We start from the raw sequence: 21,035 nt of genomic DNA on the forward strand, positions 1-21,035 counted from the left end.
AGCTGACAAAGTACAGTGATGGGTACGAGCAGCATCTCAGATTTCAGGGATTATTCTGTTAGCCCTGGGGTAGGAGACCAGGTTATGAAGCAACTTACCATTTTTGTCCCCCCATCCGTAGATACGGGCCACAGAGGAGTGCCATAGCGTCTTGGCCGAGTCTAGGGAGATCTGGCGGATCTGTTCGCGAAGCATCGCAAGTTGTCTGGCCGAGTGGGAGTCCTCTGTATCACCAGAGATCACCTCCAGCCGCGTGGCCTGCGCTTCGAGCTGAGTCAAGCGAGCAGTTTGTTCCGCCCGTTTCGGGTGGATCAGGCCTCTGGTCACCCCATGTATGGTGGCCTTGCCGGCTTCCCACAGTGTGCCAGCAGAGGGAACCGAGCCCTTATTGGCCAGAAAATAGTGTTTCAACTCTACCACGAGCGTGTCCTTGACCTCCGTGTCTTGCAAAAACTACGCGTTGAACCGCCAGACCAAACGCACACCCGGTAGTATTTCACAAGCAGAGAGAAATAGTGGAGTGATCTGAGATTCCCCGCGGGAGAATAGAAACACTGGAGACCAATTGGCAGTCGGTGGCGGGGAGGAGGAGCTCGTCAATACGGGAGTGGGTATGGTGACCTGCTGAAGTGTGAGTGTATTGTTTCCCACAGGAGTGCCAATTCCTCCAGGTGTCACATAGACCAAGGGCAGATGACCAGTCCGATAGTTGTTTCAGGTGAGGCGTGATGAGGAGGGATCCTCCGTGGCGTCGAAGGTCGGCTGCATTACCGCCTTGAAGTACCCCCCAATTATGGTTTGACCTTGGCGCAGAGCAGAGATCGCCTCCGTAAGGTGATGAAGAGTAGAAGAGTAGAGGGGAGCGTGGCTGGAGGAATGTACACTGAAAGGAGGTTGACGACCTGTCCCTCAAGCCTACCGGACAGGGCCACATAACGGCCCTGCGCGTCGATCGACACGTGTAGTGGGGTGAAGGGGAGCCCTCGCCGAGTCAGTATAGCCACCCCCCGGGAGCCCTGTGTGAAACCTGAGTGCCAGACCCCATCGAACCCATACCAGGCAAGGAAGGAGCACTGGGTTCCCAGGAGGTGTGTCTTCTGAAGGAGGAGCATGTCAGGAGACTGGCGCTGGGCGCTCCTGAGGATGGCAGTGCGTATGATGCGGTCTAGCAACCCATTGACGTTCCACGACAAGATGTGGAGGGACCTACCGTGTATGGGCATCTGGAAAGCAGCTGGCACGGGGAGAGAAGAGCTGGGGGAGGCCTAGGCCTCAGGCGAGATGATGCATTGCGGCCGTGATAGAAAGATGAGGCTGGTGCATGGTGGTATGGCCCCCTGTCAGTGAAGATGGCATGTGTGTGCAGTGGGTTGTCAGAAAGAAAAAAAAACATCGGTGCAAACAAAGCTGTGAACAGTGACTTGAACGGAGTCAAAACGAACAAAATAGGGAGGGCAACAAACCCCCCCTCCCCGAGCCCCTCCCAACACCCCCCACCCTATACATCCAAACCCGAAGCATCTGTCACCCAAAACAAAAACAAAAACAAGAAGCTACACTAAAACGGTTAGCAGGGCAACTCGTGGCGATGGCGATGACCCCTCCATATAGACGGATAACTCAGTGTCAACAGTTGAATATTACTGCCACGAGCCCCAAGAGTTAGCTCCACTTCCATGGGACCCCACAGTCAGAGTCCGGCATCCTTCCCGTACTGCCGGACTCCCAGAGCACGGGACTCCGAGACAGGTCTGAGTCAGAGAGGGCCGGGCACAACGTCGAAGCAGGGTCGTGTTCATGGTTCAAGTTTATCATTGAACTGGCTCGGCTGTGGTCATCCAGATTTGGAGGGGCCTCAGAAGAGATCAGCAATTGGGATTCAGCCCCGGGCGATCGTGATCGGTCCCCCCGCCGCTCCCCCCTCCTACGGAAGAGGTCATGTCTCCGTTGCTGTTTGGGAGGAGATGGTTGCGGCCGGGAAGGGCCCGACAGGTGAGGGGGGGAAGCAAGTTGGGGCCGCAGAGGAAACAAAAATAATATTACCACTTAATATTTCCACCTGACCATTTAAAATAGGCTGAGTTTGTGGCTACCGTTTCTTAGGTTGAGCCTGAGCAGCGAATGTGCTGCTCTGTGGCATGCTGTATTGGAGTACGGAATTGAAGCCCCGCCCACTCTCCACCCATATTTGTCATTGGCTTATGTCATTGCTTTTTGTAAATGCTGGCTTCTGATTCGTTAATAGGCTTGTTAGTCCCTCCTTAGTACCGCATTGTCTTCATTTGTAACCTCCCATAAGGACTTTCCCTTTTACTTTGGTTGTTACACAGTATGTCTTTTTTAGTCTGTAGGTCTATTTTCTTTAATGGGTTTCTCCTACTGCAGGCACGACATACTTTCCTGCAACATTCAGCGCGCCATGCTTGCTTTAACTTTCCGCGCAGCCCGGGACAACGGCGGCCTCTTATTTGAATAGGTCTCGCATTTACAAGAGTTTGCGCTATTGGCATTGTAAATGACAATGCCTTTTATGTATGTGTTAATTAGCAAAACAGATAAATAATAGGCATTGTCATTTACAATGCCAATAGCTTAAACTCTCACAAATGCGAGTCCTATTGCATTGCAAATGCTTGTTTTTTATTTGTTGAAGTATGCATGTCTAGTGCCCTTTGGCAACTTCCTCATCTACTGGTCCCTTCTTCTTTTTCTCTAAATGTTATAGTGCTCTCGAGAGAGTTCACTGCTAAAGTGTCTCTGTGTTGTCCAATTCCTGCATTACAAAGATGCAAAAAAAGATATTTAATGTACAGCTGTTTGCAACAGACATTAAACAGGGGAATGAGATGAGCAAAATATGGCCTAGAAATCGAAATGGTGAACTTTTATTCTTCAGATGGTACAACTGAAATGAACACAGCTTGCATTTAAACAAACTTCACTTGAGCTTAACACGTTAATGAATGAGCAATTACTTTAATTAAGGTCCCCGCATATTATACAACCCAATACTTAATCATGAGGTAAACCCTCAACTAAAAATAAATCTTTTATAATTCTTAATTACTAACATTGTAAACCCTCAACTAAAAATAAATCTTTTATAATTCTTAATTACTAACATTAATAGTATATTATAATGCTCAATCACTAACATTCACAGGCTGTCCAATTTGGAGAAGATCTATTTATCTTTAGCATGCCATTAATGTGTAATTAAATTCACCAGTTCTGCAGGAACATGATTGCTCGATACAGTATTATTCCAACAAGATTTGCAATCTCTATATGGAGACTAGCTATCTTAACACTATGAGCACACAAATGAAGATTTTCTATAATACTCAAACCAGGGTGTGCCTAAAATAGATTTTGTGTGCCCCAAAACCCTTTTGTTTTGTTACCATGCCACAAATCAAAGGTCAGGGCATTCATATAGCGCGCGACACAAAAGTTGATCTGCTCAAGGCTGGTCTACAGGGAAGGAAATCTGAAATTGAAATTAGGAAAACTGGTTCTGAGCACAGTGATGCGAGCAGTGTATTCCAAAGCCGGCAACTGCATGAGCCACGGCACCGAATCCGATAATGGAAAATGTAAATGAGGAAAACAAAAATAAAATTAGCAAGTCTAAAAAACACGAATGTGCCCCCCCACAAGAAGAGGGTTTCGACTGTAAATCGCTGGGGCCCTCATTTCTAGTGCTCCATTCTGCTGTGATTACGTCATTTTCACAATTTCGAAATCGCACATTTCTGAGTTTGTCCATCAGGACCCCTTTGTCTGTACCATGCAATTCCTGCTATTACTTGCCATTTGTTCGCAGGTGTAGCCATGCTTCCTTTATCAGTTCTCTACTTGTAAGGCACTCTCACATATTTTTGGGGTTCATTCATTCTAAAACATACAATATAAACACAATTACTTAACTAATTGAAGTATACATAAAACCCAGCATGAGGAGGCTACCTTGTATCTGAGGGGAACCCCAGCACAGCTTGACTTCACAATTAATGGCTTTAGTTAATAAAAAATATTTTCAACTACACAGTTCTTTTCCTACCACAAAACAAACTGAAGCCCACAAAAACCAACAAGAACCCCAAACATGTCAGCTGATACACCCCAGAACTCAGGACCACGAAGCGCAACTGCCACATACTGGAGAAATGATAACACGCCACCAAGAACCCTGCTGACAGAGCCTCTCACAAAACAGCCCTCAGCACCTACCACCGGCACATCAAAGAAGCCAAGAAAGCAGCCATCAACACTCGCATCGACTCTGCTGCCAACCACACAAAGGAACTCTTCAAAATAGTCACAGAATTCTCCAACCCGACAGCCATAGAGAACACCATCCACCCATCCCAAGAACTCTGTGACACCCTCTCAGACTACTTCCAGAGTAGGATCACCAACATCTACAACAATTTCAACATCCAAACCTCCACCATCATCCCGACAACCTCAACCAACCAGCACACACCAGCCGAACCATCACCACCTGGTCACCACTCTCTGCCCTGACCACCTCAGCCATCATGTCTTCCATCCACTCCGGGGCACCCACCAACCCCTACCCCCACCATCTCTACAGCGGCACAATGAACCCAAACAGCACGTACCTCACCAGCATCCTCAACACCTCCATCTCCACAGCAACCTTCCTGGACAGATGGAAACACGCACATGTCAGACCCCTCCTAAAAAAAGTCTTCGCCAACCCCAACAATCTAAAAAAGTATCTTCCAATCTCCCTGCTCCCCTACCCAGCCAAAGTTCTCAAGAAAGCCATCAACCAGCAGCTTTCTAAATTTCTGGAACAAAACCACCTACTGGACACATCCTAATCGGGATTCCGTGACAACCACAGCACAGACATCGCAGATTGCCGCCACAGATGACATCAGAATACTCCTCGACCATGGAGAAACTGTGGCCCTGATCCTCCTCCACCTCTCCGCGGCGAGTCTCCCACAACACCCTCATCAACAGACACCACAACATAGGCATACAGCAAGATGCCCTCAAGTGGATCACCTCTTTCCTCACATGACGCACAGAGAGCATCCGACTGCCTCCCTTCACCTCTATACCCAAAGACATCATATGCGGCATACCACAAAGATCATCCCTCAGCCCCACCCTGTTCAACATCGACATGACCCCCCTCTCAGACGTTGTCAGATCCCACAGATTCAACAATCTCCTACACAGACAACACACAACTGATCCTCTCACTCCCCCGGGACCCCGCCAATGCCAAAACCAACTTCTGCAATGCCATGACCAACGTAGCTAAATGGATGAAAGACAACTGCCTCCAACTCAACTTAGACCAAACTGAAGTATTGATCTTCAGGAAGAACACCTCTGCATGGGACCACAGCTGGTGGCCTGCAGAACTCGGACCCACACCCACAACGACAGACCATGCATACAACCTCAGCATCATCCTCGACAGCCAACTGATCATGAACTGACAAGTTAACGCAGTCACCTCCTCCTGCTTCCACACACTTCGCATGCTTCGCAGAATCTTCAGTTAGATCCCAACCAACACCAGGAAGACTGTCACTCAGGCCCTCGTCACCAGCCTCCTCAACTACGGCAATTCCCTCTACAACAGCATCCCCAACCAGCTCCTCAGAAGACTCTAGACCATACAGAACACTGCTGCCAGATTCATCCTGGACTTTCCCAAATGACCCCACATTGCCCCCCACCTCAGAGACCTCCACTGGCTTCCCATCCAAGAAGGATGCCAGTTCAAGATCCTCCCGTGCGCCTGCAAAGCCCTCCATGACCTAGGACCTACCTACCGCAACTATCGACTGAACTTCCACCAACCTGCCAGACACCTACAGTTCTCTTCACTCACCCTCGCACACACCCCCTGCATCTGCCACACCCGCAGCGGCGGACGCTCCTTCTCCTATATCGCCGGCAAGACCTGGACCTACCTCTCCCTCCAGCTCCATATGGCCCCCTCGCTGGCAGACTTCAGAAAGAGACTCAAGAACTGGCTCTTCGATAGAGGCACAGCGTCCAGATACCCCTAGAGGTGTCAGAGTGCTCTTTGTAAATGTAGATTGATTGATAGGAATTCTTAAGGCATTTTTGGGTTTTGATATGGCAGAGGTGAGATCGGGACTGGCCTAATGTAGTGCCCCAAAGGCCCCAGGGCCAGATGGGGTCCCAATAGATTTTTACTTAGCCTTACAAGATCTCTGGGCTCCACTTTTAACCAATGTTTTTAATGTCATAAATAAGTTGGGTCCCCCAGCCTCATGGAACAGCATGATAATAATCCCTATTTACAAAAAGGGGGACAAGTCCAATTCACAAAATTACAGACCCATATCCCTGTTAGATAGCATTGCAAAACTGATGATGCGCCCTCAGTTGAATAGGCTGGATGATTGGGCCAGAGAGAGGAAAATCTTGAAATCCTCTCAAAACGGTTTGCAAAAAGGCAAGTGTAACACAGATCAATCCCTCAATTTGAGTTTGACCATAGCCAAATATATGATAGCGAAGCCCGAGCAGATCTATATGGACTTTACGGATCTGTTGGACGCTTTTGATTATATCACCCACTCCAAGTTATGGATTATTATGGAAAAGTTGGGCGTCGAGGCAACTATAATTAATTTTATTCATCAGATGTATGCTCAAGCTACCACTGTGTCCGTTATGTTAGGGATGGAGAGTGCATGAGCTTTGTCAAATGGGATGTAAGACAGGGCTACGTTCTCGCCCCCTTTTTATTTTCAATCTATACTAACGGGGTGCAGGTAGCCGTGATTGGGTCTACGAAAGATGCACCAGTTTTTAATGCAGTACCCCTCCCTAAACTGCTTTATGCAAATGACGCAGTGTTAACTGCAAGAACTGGGGTGGCGCTACAAAAACGTATAGAAGCCTACTCTAAGTTTATGATTAGTCTGGACATGCGTGTTAATGAAGCGAAATCCTTTGTACTAGTGTCAGGGGCTATCTCCAACAGACTTTCAGTGCTCCATATAGAGTCACACAGGCTGGCAGTGGTGGACACCTTTTCTTACCGGGGGTCCTGTTTGATATAAAACACACATGGTCAAACATGATGGACAACAGAGCCCTAGTTATGGTATAAAGTGCAAGGGCCATTTTTAGCTTCATTAAGAAGCTTGGGTCTAAGCCCATCGAGGTAATTAAAAAGGTGTATGCTGCAAAAGCTATATCTACAGCGACGTATGTAGCGGGGGTTTGGGGGATGGTGGCCATCGGCCCCTTACAAAGAATAGAGGGTGGATTTTGCAAAAGGTTATGAGCCCTCCCACTTTATTGTTCAAATTATAACTGCCATGTTGAATTTGTGGCTCATATCTTACCAATATTGTGAGGCTAGCAGCAGTTTTGTTATGGCACTCGATTTGGAGGAGAGAGACTCTCAAACTGACTGAAATTTTTTATCAGGGACAGTTTAGCCGTAGACATAAGATCGCTTGGCTGCAACACTTGAAATCTACATTCGGCTTTTGGGGTTTGGAAGATCTATATGCTAATCCATCCAGCTGTACGACTGTATCTAAAGCAAGAATCAAACAAATCTTTTGAGAGAGATTGCAGGAGAGAGAAGTGAATTCAGTCGTCATAAACCTTCAGTAAACATGTACCTTACGTGTCCTTCTCCACTCAAATCGGTGACTCATACTTAACATTCGTGACAAATCCTCGACACCGTTGTATTCTAGTAAGGTTCCCTTTGAATCTCATTCCTGTGATGATGGGCTTTCCAAAGAATGTGTATTCGCTGCATGATTTTCCATCTTGTCTCTGTGCTGAAAGGTCAGCACAGTCCAACCTGCACTTATTGTTTTGTTTGCAGCTTTTACGAGCTACAAAGGAAAATATTTATACTCCCTCTTTTTACCAAACAATTGATTCGTCCCTTTGTATGTAATGCCACAGCTGCATTTCTCTGGTCCTCTCTGAACCACAGAAGGGCCATGAAAGACTGGCAGAGCGAAGGACAAAGGTGAGGCGACTATTGATTCATTTTGATGGCACATTGCACTTTACAATTTTTTCCAATGATCACCTTTTTAAATTTAGGATTTTGAATGTGGATTGTAATCGTGTTATTATGATGCATAACACATTATGTTATATGTATAACTTTTACTGGTATTTTTGTTTTATCTTGAGTACTTTATATGCATTGGACACACTGTGAAATACAGAAATTTGACTGACTGATAGGACTATGATCTTTTCAATGTAGTACAGGTGCCACTTCAGCAATAGGCGCCTTAACCTGAATGTACACAATCTTGTTGGCTCACTAAGGATACCAGTGACATTTATTGTGACCAGGAATGTTCTAAATGCCATCACTAGAACGGTTGCATGAGGCAGAAGTCTATAATGCATATAATTAAAATCGGTCCAAAAATTTAAATAACATGCAGAATGTTTGAGGTATGTGCAAAGATAAAGGCAACAGCACATTAACAAGCACAACGTAGGTAGCACGACCATGCTTTGTTATCAGTAATACCTGTGCAGCCAGTGCCCTAGCGCCATGCAGGATTTCACCAAACACAGCTGAAAGGTACCCGGGCCATTCAAGCTCTGAGCAGTGCTCAGCCGAACATGCTCTTCACGCGGGGCACACGTAGGAAAGAGAAAAGGGATCTAACCAATCACATCGCCGAATAAGAATCCTCTTCTTCTTCCTTGTAGAGAACACAGAGGAAACAGGCAGTGAGGCCTGCACCAACGAGCTATTGTGGGATGATTAAAGAGAAAAAGCACAATTGATTAAACACTGTAATGTTTTTCTTTTCATCAAAATACAAATGCATCTTAATGAGTTATACATGTGTGGGTGAGTGTGGTGCAGTTAACATATGAAAAACAGTCTGATTAGCATAGCGTTCCCCGTGGGTGGTGAAAAGATGTACAAAGACGGGTCATATGACTGGTACCACATTATTGCTAATCAATGATGCTGCTGCCAGTGTCAGCATCACAACTGATATTGCTGCTTGGGGACAGTTGCCATTAATTCCACTTACAGTCTCACTGGTTCCGTATACTAAGCAGGGTATAATATTTCCCCTGAACCCCAGCAAGTGAGAAAAACTAACTTCTTCTCTGATGGATCAGTGGTGGGGTGCATTATCCCCTGTTAGGCGGGAATATCCAGTTTCATAAATAGACATGAACCTCTACACCGATTGCTCAACTGCATATGAAGCTGGTAGACTGTTAGGATGGTCCTGGCATCACACTAGCCCTGTCTGTCCTTGACAATGTAAGTTTCAATCCCTGTCCTGTGATCTGTAGGAGTGCACCAAGTGTGCCCACTTGTGGGCCTCAGGGCACTCTGTACATGCTGTGTGTGTATCACCTAGAGGTGGTGGCAGTGTACGAATTTGTAGTCTGACCAGATCATTTTCTCTGTGTCAGTAACAGCGTGTTTCTCTGACCCCAGTGTGTAAAGTTCTGCGGTTGTGTTAATTACAATGGCCTCCTGTGTAAATGTTGTGGGCTGTTTGTGCAGTGCATGTGTAGCACATGCATGGTAGCCGTACTCCGTGTGTGTTGTGTGAGTCTGAGTTATAAAGTCAGAGGGATACATTTTTGATTTCCCTTGTTGAGCATGGCAGAAGGTGGAGGATGAGGACAGCTTCCAACAGACCTTCACAAGTAACAACCACAATTGTTGTCAGGGTGAACCATAAATTCACTAAATTAACCTGGGATTAACCCTTTGGTAGCTTGGCACAAAAGCAGTCAGGCTTAACTTAGAGGCACTGTGTTAAGTATGTATGCAGCACACAGACAGCAAAAAAGTGAAAACATGACATGAGATATCCTACACCAATTTAGAAAAATAGAGTAAATATTAATAAATACAATTTTTGAACAAAAAGACAAAAACCCAGTCAGAAGAACCGGAGATATGCAATTTTAAAGGCTTAAATGAAAATAGCACCAAGAAGCAGAAAGCGCTTCCAGTGGGTATCTGGTCATGCTAGAGTGGGACAAAGTCACAAGTTCAAGCCAACCACAATGGAGTGCAGGCCAGATACAAGGACCAGGTTATTTCCATGTAAAAAGCTACCTTCTCATAGTCCGATACAAAGTTAAAAACTTCAGGATTTCAAAAAACGGAGCTCAAGTGATGGCAACCAAGGGTTCAGGACCTGTTGCGGTACCTCCTTGGGATCAGGAACTCATTCCAGCAGAGGGCAGCAGGGCTCATGCAGGTCTAGTTGCAGGTGCTGGTAGGTCCAGTTACAGGTTCAGGCAGAGCCAGGTGCAACAGGTCATCTGGACAGGGACAGGGAGACCTCTAGAGCTTGTTGTGTCCCTGTAGCTCGGACCAGGAGTCACTTTGGATTCCTGGGTTCCAAGAGCTTTTCCTCTCACCTTCAAGCAGCAAGTCAGACCTAAAGCAGCAGGGCGGTCCTCTGAAGAACATGGCAGACTTCAAGCAGCAGGTCGGCCCTCTGGAGCACACAGCAGTCCTTCTGTAGTCTTCCATAGATCCAGGGGAGTACTGAAGATTGGGTCTCAGGGTCCAATATTTATACCTGGCGCCAGCTTTGAAATGGGAGAAGCTTATCGAGTTGTCCCCCCTCAGATGGTTCTGCAATTTCTTTCCTCTCAGCGCTGATCTCTGGATGTCTTGGGTGAAAAAAGGCTTGTGTGAAGTACTTTGTGTGCTGAGGCAGTTCCCTAAAAATGTAAGTGTGGTATGTGACAACTCCACCTCAACCCATCAGGACAGTAAGGCCCATCCTACAAACACCAGTCCTCCTTTGTGATACTGACACAGGCTGCAGGCACCAGATGGTTAGGACAAGAAAATACCAACTTTCTCAAACTGCCATTTTCAGAATTATGATTTAAAATCCTACTTTACCATTAAATGGGGTTTTAAATTACAACTCACTGGAGATCAAACATGGTATTTTTACCTGTTCCCTAACAAAAGTGATCACTTATTAAGTGTAATAAGGTAATCCAATGTCCAAGAGGTAGGCCTTGCAGTAGTGAAAAGCAATTTAAGAGTTTTACACTACCAGATAATGTAAAACTCAAAATTACATGTCCAACTTTTAGATAAACTGCACCATGCCCAATGATTTGTTTAGGGCCTACTATAGGGGTGACTTATAAGTGTGAAAAAGGATATATTAAGTCTGGCAAAAGGTTTAGTTCACCATGTCAAAATGGAAGTTTAAAACTGAAGAGGAGAGGGTGTGGGGAGAAAATGTGGCGTAAGAGCCAAAGTTGCCAATTTTGGATTTGGGGAACCAGGTTTGTGTCTTGGTGTTGGCTCAACATCCTGTGATTCTAAGAAAATCACTTAATTTACTTGTTCCTAAAATGAATGTGTCCTTGTGTAATGTAACTGGTGCTCATGTAAAGTGCTCCAAGACCTTTAGGTCGAGTTTGTGCAATATAAAACTGCAAAAAATAAAATAAATAACTGCACACAGGCTGCAATGGCAAACTTGTGACATGTTTTACAAACACTGACAATGACAATAGGTCTGGCTTGACAGAGATGTTGTACAGTAATGAGGAGCATTATAAGTAGATAGCATGGGGATGGGTATGTATTTGTGTGGAAGCAAAGAACTGTAGAATAATATAGGTATAGGTAAAAAGGTCAGGTAGCAGTTGTACTGTCAAGCCAGATCTAAAACTCCATATTGGTTAATGACTGCCCTTCTCCCATCTGTGCTGCTGCCACAGGAAAACACCATAAAATATCTAGTTATCTAAGGCACCTTAATAGCTGTACAATGCCATGTGTGCGCCCCTGAAAGCTCAATATCAGGCAGTTTGAAAAATAAACAAAATGAAAACAGCTCTGTGGCGGGAAAGCCCTTTTTAGGTCTCGGCTAGCGAAGGCTGCGCTTGCGCAGTCTAGCTCGCGAGATATAATGACTTGGAGAAGAGGGGCTTGAACCCGCCCCTCTTCTCTCCTCTTCTCCATTGGCTGGCCTCTTGAATGCTGGCCAGCCATTAGAGAAGAGGTCCGTCACTCCGAACAGGCCCCCTCCTTTTCGGATTCGGGGGCGTGTTTTTTCGTTGCTTTTCGCTGGGCGTGTTTAAACGCCCCTGAATCAGAAAACACGTCCCCGAATCCAAAAACGCCGCTGCCTTTCTCCGAGGCATTTCCGCTTCACCTCGGAGAAAGGCAGTGGTGTGCTCGTCCTCTCCCCCTGCTTTCGGGCAATCCATGTGCTGCCACACGTCGGACCCTGCGTGCAACCCTGCTCATGTTTTATCACGGCCTGTCCAGGCATTGAATGATAGAGTGGGGGGACTCTTGACCCAATGCAGCTGATGAGCAAACGGGGAGTGAAATCTGTCTCCAGCCTGTGACAGAATCCTCGAGACCAGGGCTTCGGTGGCCCAACCAGAGCACAGCCTCGTGGCTTGAAGGTGAAACAAGATACCAGCAACATGCAATTTAAGACAACTGCCCTGCACTATGGGGCCTCAGCCCACCCATCCTGCTCAGAGAACACGTGATGCCCCGATTAGGTACGAGGAGCTTTTACAGACATGTATTTACTATTTTCAGTCTGGTTAACTGCAGCCCTGGTCTCCAAACTCCAAAAGCAAGGGCAAAGGATCGGAAATAAACACTATTGCACAGGTCAGCTCATCAGCCAGAGCTTGGCAGAACAAAGTGGTGTGGGGGAGGGGTGAAAGAGAGGGAAGAGAGTGCGAGAGAACACGAGGAGGGGGAAATGAGAGAACATGAGAAGGCGAGAGAGAGTGCCAGGTGTGGGTGGGGTTTCGAGCCCATCAGGCCACAGTTAGCGTGCTACATGTGAGGGATGAAGTGCGGCAGAGGGATGAGGACGGGCATACAGAGGGGGTTGGGGGCATCTGGGTACAAGTCTTGGAAGGGTGGGGCTGAGTGCACCCGGGAAGGCTTGGGTCTGTAATTTATTTCCCGCACTTGGGTGCAAGGAATGGCGCTCGTGAAGAGGAGGGGGCGGGGAGGCGGGATGCTCAGTCGGGAGTGGGCCATGCCATGGATCCAATAGGGCGTTACCTCGCATCGGGTGGATGAAAGCAATGCCGGGCACTGCAAGGGCGTGTCTCCAGAGTTAGTAGTTGGCGTTAATAGTTTGGTAACAGGAGCCATTGTACTAAAGGGCTTCAGCCCCACCCTCCATCGTGTATGTCAACACCAGGCTGGGGGACACACAAAGCCGCAACAGAGCACTTCACAGGTCTTTAAAAGACCGTTTGCACGTTAATGAGGCCTGGCTGTTTCACCTTATTCAGCCCACCCATCCTGCTCAGAGAACACGTGATGCCCCGATTAGGTCCGAGGAGCTTTTACACACATGTATTTACTATTTTCAGTCTGGTTAACTGCAGCCCTGGTCTCCAAAATCCAAAAGCAAAGGATCGGAAATAAACACTATTGCACAGCTCAGCTCATCAGCCAGAGCTTGGCAAAACAAAGTGGTGTGGGGGGAGGGGTGAAAGAGAGGGAAGAGAGAGAGTGCGAGAGAACACGAGGAGGGGGAAATGAGAGAACATGAGAAGGCGAGAGAGAGTGCCAGGTGTGGGTGGGGTTTCGAGCCCATCAGGCCACAGTTAGCGTGCTACATGTGAGGGATGAAGTGCGGCAGAGGGATGAGGACGGGCATACAGAGGGGGTTGGGGGCATCTGGGTACAAGTTTTGGAAGGGTAGGGGCGGAGTGAACCCGGGAAGGCTTGGGTCTGTAATTTATTTCCCGCACTTGGGTGCAAGGAATGGCGCTCGTGAAGAGGAGGGGGCGGGGAGGCTGGATGCTCAGTCGGGAGTGGGCCATGCCATGGATCCAATAGGGCGTTACCTCGCATCGGGTGGCTGAAAGCAATGCCGGGCACTGCAAGGGGCGTGTCTCCAGAGTTCGTGGTTGGCGCTAATAGTTTGGTGACAGGAGCCATTGTACTAAAGGGCTTCAGCCCCACCCCCCCACCCTCCATCGTGTATGTCAACACCGGGCTGGGGGACACACACAGCCGCAACAGAGCACTTCACAGGTCTTTAAAAGACCATTTGCACGTTAATGAGGCCTGGCTGTTTCACCTTATTCAGCCCACCCATCCTGCTCAGAGAACATGTGATGCCGCGATTAGGTCCCAGGTGCTTTTACAGACATGTATTTACTATTTTCAGTCTGGTTAACTGCAGCCCTGGTCTCCAAACTCCAAAAGCAAGGGCAAAGGATCGGAAATAAACACTATTGCACAGGTCAGCTGATCAGCCAGAGCATGGCAGAACAAAGTGGTGTGGGGGGAGGGGTGAAAGAGAGGGAAGAGAGAGAGTGCGAGAGAACACGAGGAGGGGGAAATGAGAGAACATGAGAAGGCGAGAGAGAGTGCCAGGTGTGGGTGGGGTTTCGAGCCCATCAGGCCACAGTTAGCGTGCTACATGTGAGGGGTGAAGTGCGGCAGAGGGATGAGGAGGGGCATACAGAGTGGGTTGGGGGCATCTCGGTACAAGTTTTGGAAGGGTAGGGGTGGAGTGCACCCTGGAAGGCTTGGGTCTGTAATTTATTTCCCGCACTTTGGTGCAAGGAATGGCGCTCGTGAAGAGGAGGGGGGCGGGGAGGCGGGATGCTCAGTCGGGAGTGGGCCATGCCATGGATCCAATAGGGCGTTACCTCGCATCGGGTGGATGAAAGCAATGCCGGGCACTGCAAGGGGCGTGTCTCCAGAGTTAGTGGTTGGCGTTAATAGTTTGGTAACAGGAGCCATTGTACTAAAGGGCTTCAGCCCCACCCCTCACCCTCCATTGTATATGTCAACACCGGGCTGGGGGACATACAAAGCCACAACAGAGCACTTCACAGGTCTTTATAAGACCGTTTGCACGTTAATGAGGCCTGGCTGTTTCACCTTTTTCAGCCCACCCATCCTGCTCAGAGAACACGTGATGCCCCGATTAGGTCCGAGGAGCTTTTACACACATGTATTTATTATTTTCAGTCTGGTTAACTGCAGCCCTGGTCTCCAAAATCCAAAAGCAAAGTATCAGAAATAAACACTATTGCACAGCTCAGCTCATCAGCCAGAGCTTGGCAGAACAAAGTGGTGTGGGGGGAGGGGTGAAAGAGAGGGAAGAGAGAGAGTGCGAGAGAACACGAGGAGGGGGAAATGAGAGAACATGAGAAGGCGAGAGAGAGAGCCAGGTGTGGGTGGGGTTTCGAGCCTATCAGGCCACAGTTAGCGTGCTACATGTGAGGGATGAAGTGCGGCAGAGAGATGAGGACGGGCATACAGAGGGGGTTGGGGGCATCTGGGTACAAGTTTTGGAAGGGTAGGGGCGGAGTGCACCCGGGAAGCCTTGGGTCTGTAATTTATTTCCCGCACTTGGGTGCAAGGAATGGCGCTCGTGAAGAGGAGGGGGGCGGGGAGGCAGGATGCTCAGTCGGGAGTGGGCCATGCCATGGATCCAATAGGGCGTTACCTCGCATCGGGTGGCTGAAAGCAATGCCGGGCACTGCAAGGGGCGTGTCTCTAGAGTTCGTGGTTGGCGCTAATAGTTTGGTAACAGGAGCCATTGTACTAAAGGGCTTCAGCCCCACCCCCCACCCTCCATCGTGTATGTCAACACCGGGCTGGGGGACACACACAGCCGCAACAGAGCACTTCACAGGTCTTTAAAAGACCATTTGCACGTTAATGAGGCCTGGCTGTTTCACCTTATTCAGCCCACCCATCCTGCTCAGAGAACACGTGATGCCCCGATTAGGTCCGAGGAGCTTTTACACACATGTATTTACTATTTTCAGTCTGGTTAACTGCAGCCCTGGTCTCCAAAATCCAAAAGCAAAGGATCGGAAATAAACACTATTGCACAGCTCAGCTCATCAGCCAGAGCTTGGCAAAACAAAGTGGTGTGGGGGGAGGGGTGAAAGAGAGGGAAGAGAGAGAGTGCGAGAGAACACGAGGAGGGGGAAATGAGAGAACATGAGAAGGCGAGAGAGAGTGCCAGGTGTGGGTGGGGTTTCGAGCCCATCAGGCCACAGTTAGCGTGCTACATGTGAGGGATGAAGTGCGGCAGAGGGATGAGGACGGGCATACAGAGGGGGTTGGGGGCATCTGGGTACAAGTTTTGGAAGGGTAGGGGCGGAGTGAACCCGGGAAGGCTTGGGTCTGTAATTTATTTCCCGCACTTGGGTGCAAGGAATGGCGCTCGTGAAGAGGAGGGGGGCGGGGAGGCTGGATGCTCAGTCGGGAGTGGGCCATGCCATGGATCCAATAGGGCGTTACCTCGCATCGGGTGGCTGAAAGCAATGCCGGGCACTGCAAGGGGCGTGTCTCCAGAGTTCGTGGTTGGCGCTAATAGTTTGGTGACAGGAGCCATTGTACTAAAGGGCTTCAGCCCCACCCCCCCACCCTCCATCGTGTATGTCAACACCGGGCTGGGGGACACACACAGCCGCAACAGAGCACTTCACAGGTCTTTAAAAGACCATTTGCACGTTAATGAGGCCTGGCTGTTTCACCTTATTCAGCCCACCCATCCTGCTCAGAGAACATGTGATGCCGCGATTAGGTCCGAGGTGCTTTTACAGACATGTATTTACTATTTTCAGTCTGGTTAACTGCAGCCCTGGTCTCCAAACTCCAAAAGCAAGGGCAAAGGATTGGAAATAAACACTATTGCACAGGTCAGCTGATCAGCCAGAGCATGGCAGAACAAAGTGGTGTGGGGGGAGGGGTGAAAGAGAGGGAAGAGAGAGAGTGCGAGAGAACACGAGGAGGGGGAAATGAGAGAACATGAGAAGGCGAGAGAGAGTGCCAGGTGTGGGTGGGGTTTCGAGCCCATCAGGCCACAGTTAGCGTGCTACATGTGAGGGGTGAAGTGCGGCAGAGGGATGAGGAGGGGCATACAGAGTGGGTTGGGGGCATCTCGGTACAAGTTTTGGAAGGGTAGGGGTGGAGTGCACCCTGGAAGGCTTGGGTCTGTAATTTATTTCCCGCACTTTGGTGCAAGGAATGGCGCTCGTGAAGAGGAGGGGGGCGGGGAGGCGGGATGCACAGTCGGGAGTGGGCCATGCCATGGATCCAATAGGGCGTTACCTCGCATCGGGTGGATGAAAGCAATGCCGGGCACTGCAAGGGGCGTGTCTCCAGAGTTAGTGGTTGGCGTTAATAGTTTGGTAACAGGAGCCATTGTACTAAAGGGCTTCAGCCCCACCCCTCACCCTCCATTGTATATGTCAACACCGGGCTGGGGGACATACAAAGCCACAACAGAGCACTTCACAGGTCTTTATAAGACCGTTTGCACGTTAATGAGGCCTGGCTGTTTCACCTTTTTCAGCCCACCCATCCTGCTCAGAGAACACGTGATGCCCCGATTAGGTCCGAGGAGCTTTTACACACATGTATTTATTATTTTCAGTCTGGTTAACTGCAGCCCTGGTCTCCAAAATCCAAAAGCAAAGTATCAGAAATAAACACTATTGCACAGCTCAGCTCATCAGCCAGAGCTTGGCAGAACAAAGTGGTGTGGGGGGAGGGGTGAAAGAGAGGGAAGAGAGAGAGTGCGAGAGAACACGAGGAGGGGGAAATGAGAGAACATGAGAAGGCGAGAGAGAGAGCCAGGTGTGGGTGGGGTTTCGAGCCTATCAGGCCACAGTTAGCGTGCTACATGTGAGGGATGAAGTGCGGCAGAGAGATGAGGACGGGCATACAGAGGGGGTTGGGGGCATCTGGGTACAAGTTTTGGAAGGGTAGGGGCGGAGAGCACCCGGGAAGCCTTGGGTCTGTAATTTATTTCCCGCACTTGGGTGCAAGGAATGGCGCTCGTGAAGAGGAGGGGGGCGGGGAGGCAGGATGCTCAGTCGGGAGTGGGCCATGCCATGGATCCAATAGGGCGTTACCTCGCATCGGGTGGCTGAAAGCAATGCCGGGCACTGCAAGGGGCGTGTCTCCAGAGTTCGTGGTTGGCGCTAATAGTTTGGTAACAGGAGCCATTGTACTAAAGGGCTTCAGCCCCACCCCCCACCCTCCATCGTGTATGTCAACACCGGGCTGGGGGACACACACAGCCGCAACAGAGCACTTCACAGGTCTTTAAAAGACCATTTGCACGTTAATGAGGCCTGGCTGTTTCACCTTATTCAGCCCACCCATCCTGCTCAGAGAACATGTGATGCCCCGATTAGGTCCGAGGAGCTTTTACAGACATGTATTTACTATTTTCAGTCTGGTTAACTGCATCCCTGGTCTCCAAACTCCAAAAGCAAGGGCAAAGGATCGGAAATAAACACTATTGCACAGGTCCGCTCATCAGCCAGAGCTTGGCAGAACAAAGTGGTGTGGGGGGAGGGGTGAAAGAGAGGGAAGAGAGAGAGTGCGAGAGAACACGAGGAGGGGGAAATGAGAGAACATGAGAAGGCGAGAGAGAGTGCCAGGTGTGGGTGGGGTTTCGAGCCCATCAGGCCACAGTTAGCGTGCTACATGTGAAGGGTGAAGTGCGACAGAGGGATGAGGAGGGGCATACAGAGTGGGTTGAGGGCATCTGGGTACAAGTTTTGGAAGGGTAGGGGCGGAGTGCACCCTGGAAGCCTTGGGTCTGTAATTTATTTCCCGCACTTGGGTGCAAGGAATGGCGTTCGTGAAGAGGAGGGGGCGGGGAGGCGGGATGCTCAGTCGGGAGTGGGCCATGCCATGGATCCAATGGGGCGTTACCTCGCATTGGGTGGATGAAAGCAATGCTGGGCACTGCAAGGGGCGTGTCTCCAGAGTTAGTGGTTGGCGCTAATAGTTTGGTAACAGGAGCCATTGTACTAAAGGGCTTCAGCCCCACCCCCCCACCCTCCATCGTGTATGTCAACACCGGGCTGGGGGACACACACAGCCGCAACAGAGCACTTCACAGGTCTTTAAAAGACCGTTTGCACGTTAATGAGGCCTGGCTGTTTCACCTTTTCTAATTATTTAGTAGTGTTTGTGTGTGTGGCTCTGTGTGTGGGTGCAAATGCAATAGGTCTAGCATTTGAGAGAGATTAAGCTATTGACATTGTAAATAACAATGCCGTTTCTTTAAATGTTTTAAAAACAAAAACATAAACAAAAAGAATGTCATGAGCAATGCCAATAGCTCTAACTTTAACAATGCCGAGACCATTGCATTGTAAATGCTTGTTTGTGGTAGCATACAACTTCCGCCCGATCAAAACGTACTCCTGGCTGCAACTTGTAGGTGGAGCCACAGCCTCTCTCCTGGTGTTTGTCACATAATTGCTTGGCGACAGCTGCGCTATCAAGCCAATTCATAAATGGGGCCACTTTATTGGGTGCCAGATGAGGGCTGCAGGCCCTCTATTAGAATTTGATTTAGTAACACTAGGTACATGCAATACCAATTTACTAGGGACTTATATGTAATTTAAATGTGCCAAGTGGGTGTAAGTCAACTTTACCATGTTTAGGGGAGAGAGCACAAGGACTTTAGCGCATGTTAGCAGTGGTAAAGTGCACGGAGTCCTGAAAACCAGCAAAACAGGTCAGAAAACAGGAGGGGTAAAGGCAAAACATTTGGGGGTGATCCTACAGAGGGCCAAGTCCAACACAAACTCATATCCACACTCTCAATCACTTACAGTCACTCACACCTATCCACTTACTCACTCTTTCCAGCAAGAGCGGGGAGTAAGACAGTAGAGATGAAGTGCCCTTCCCTTCGACCTCCAGTCAAAGAGGTTTTTTTTTTGTGCATCTTTTATATAGCGCGAACTCGACCCGAAGGTATTGGAGTGCTGTACATGAGCACCGTATTTACATTACATATTCATGCACGAGGAGATTCAGTGATTTGCCCAGAATCACAGGATGTGGACGCGACCCGAGGCTCGAACCCTGGTTTCCAGCACCAATGTCGGCAGTCTAGCCGACAGACCACATCCTCTCCCAGTTCTCTGCCTCTTAACAATCTTTCCTTCTTCCACACCAGAAGCTCTTCCAGGTGACATCAGCCCACAAAAGGGTATAAAGGACAATGGGATGCCTCCATCCGCGTGGCCGGTGTAATTGCCCGTGTGATGTTATTTGGGTGAATATATTCCTGGTTGGAGTCTTTAAAGAGGATTACCTACAACAAGCAGACACCACAGCTTCTGCCACAACAAACTATTATAAAAATGGCGGTATCCAAGCTGGAATACTGCGGCACTGTAAAATGTTTTTACAGACAGCTGGATTACTGCTGGAATGCTTCCCATGCGCTCAGGCGGGAAAAAACAGCATAACTCTGGGGCATCGCTCTGATTTCAAGTTCCTATTAAAATTTGAATATCACATACCCTTGCTACCGAAAAATGTATGTCATTATGCAGATTTTCTATTTCTCCTTGAAAGGGTTGAGGTAATATGTTCTAAATTATTAATTCTAAAAACGACTCGTTCACCGTTATAAGTTTAAGGACAAAAATAAGCGTCCAGTCTGTACATTAAGTTTGTGTTTTTATTGAGCATCTGTGTCGTGATAAGGATGCATTTGCCCTTAATTACAGTATCACTCTTGCATCAAGCTAACGTGTGACTTTCATTCAACGCACCTTGTGCCTTAATCATCTCAGTCCGACACCTCCCAACCTACTATTCATGAGGTGCAGAAGCGGTCCACCGTGCTTCTCAGTTTGCTGTTAAGAAGCAGTGTTTATTTATTATGCCAGATAATCGAAAAATCTGCACGTAAGATAATATGAAGCCTTCCCTCAACGGAATGATATGAAAAACAGATATTCAATAGTACTTTCTAACTGTTTCTAACTGTTTAAAATTAACATATTCAAGCAAGAAAAATAATTCAATTGAGGTTTAGGTGCAAGGGTACTTTAAAAGGAAATTTAAAAAATTTAATGTATGAGCTACTTTTCTTTGTTCCAATACATTCGGAATGTAAAATTCAAATCACTGCAGCCGAACTAATTCAGTATTTAAAAGAGCAATGTCGAGGGAGGAAGGATTTAAAAAAACAAAAAAAAAACAA

General features: G+C 48.3%; 1 protein-coding gene across 3 annotated transcripts in view; it reads right to left on the minus strand.

The window, feature by feature from the left end:
• LOC146855075 (tetraspanin-11-like) overlaps positions 1 to 21,035 on the minus strand; it is an 899,585-nt gene that overhangs the window by 112,167 nt on the left and 766,383 nt on the right. For all 3 annotated transcript variants that reach the window (XM_085652574.1, XM_085652576.1, XM_085652575.1), the window contains one exon: positions 8,691 to 8,774. In XM_085652574.1, the coding sequence (XP_085508700.1) occupies positions 8,694 to 8,774 (81 nt within the window). In that variant the 3' untranslated portion in view covers positions 8,691 to 8,693. The remainder of the gene's footprint in view (positions 1 to 8,690; positions 8,775 to 21,035) is intronic.

The sequence above is a fragment of the Triturus cristatus genome, chromosome 4_1 (genome assembly GCF_964204655.1).
Source record: "Triturus cristatus chromosome 4_1, aTriCri1.1, whole genome shotgun sequence".
In the NCBI taxonomy this organism is placed as follows: Eukaryota; Metazoa; Chordata; class Amphibia; order Caudata; family Salamandridae; genus Triturus; species Triturus cristatus.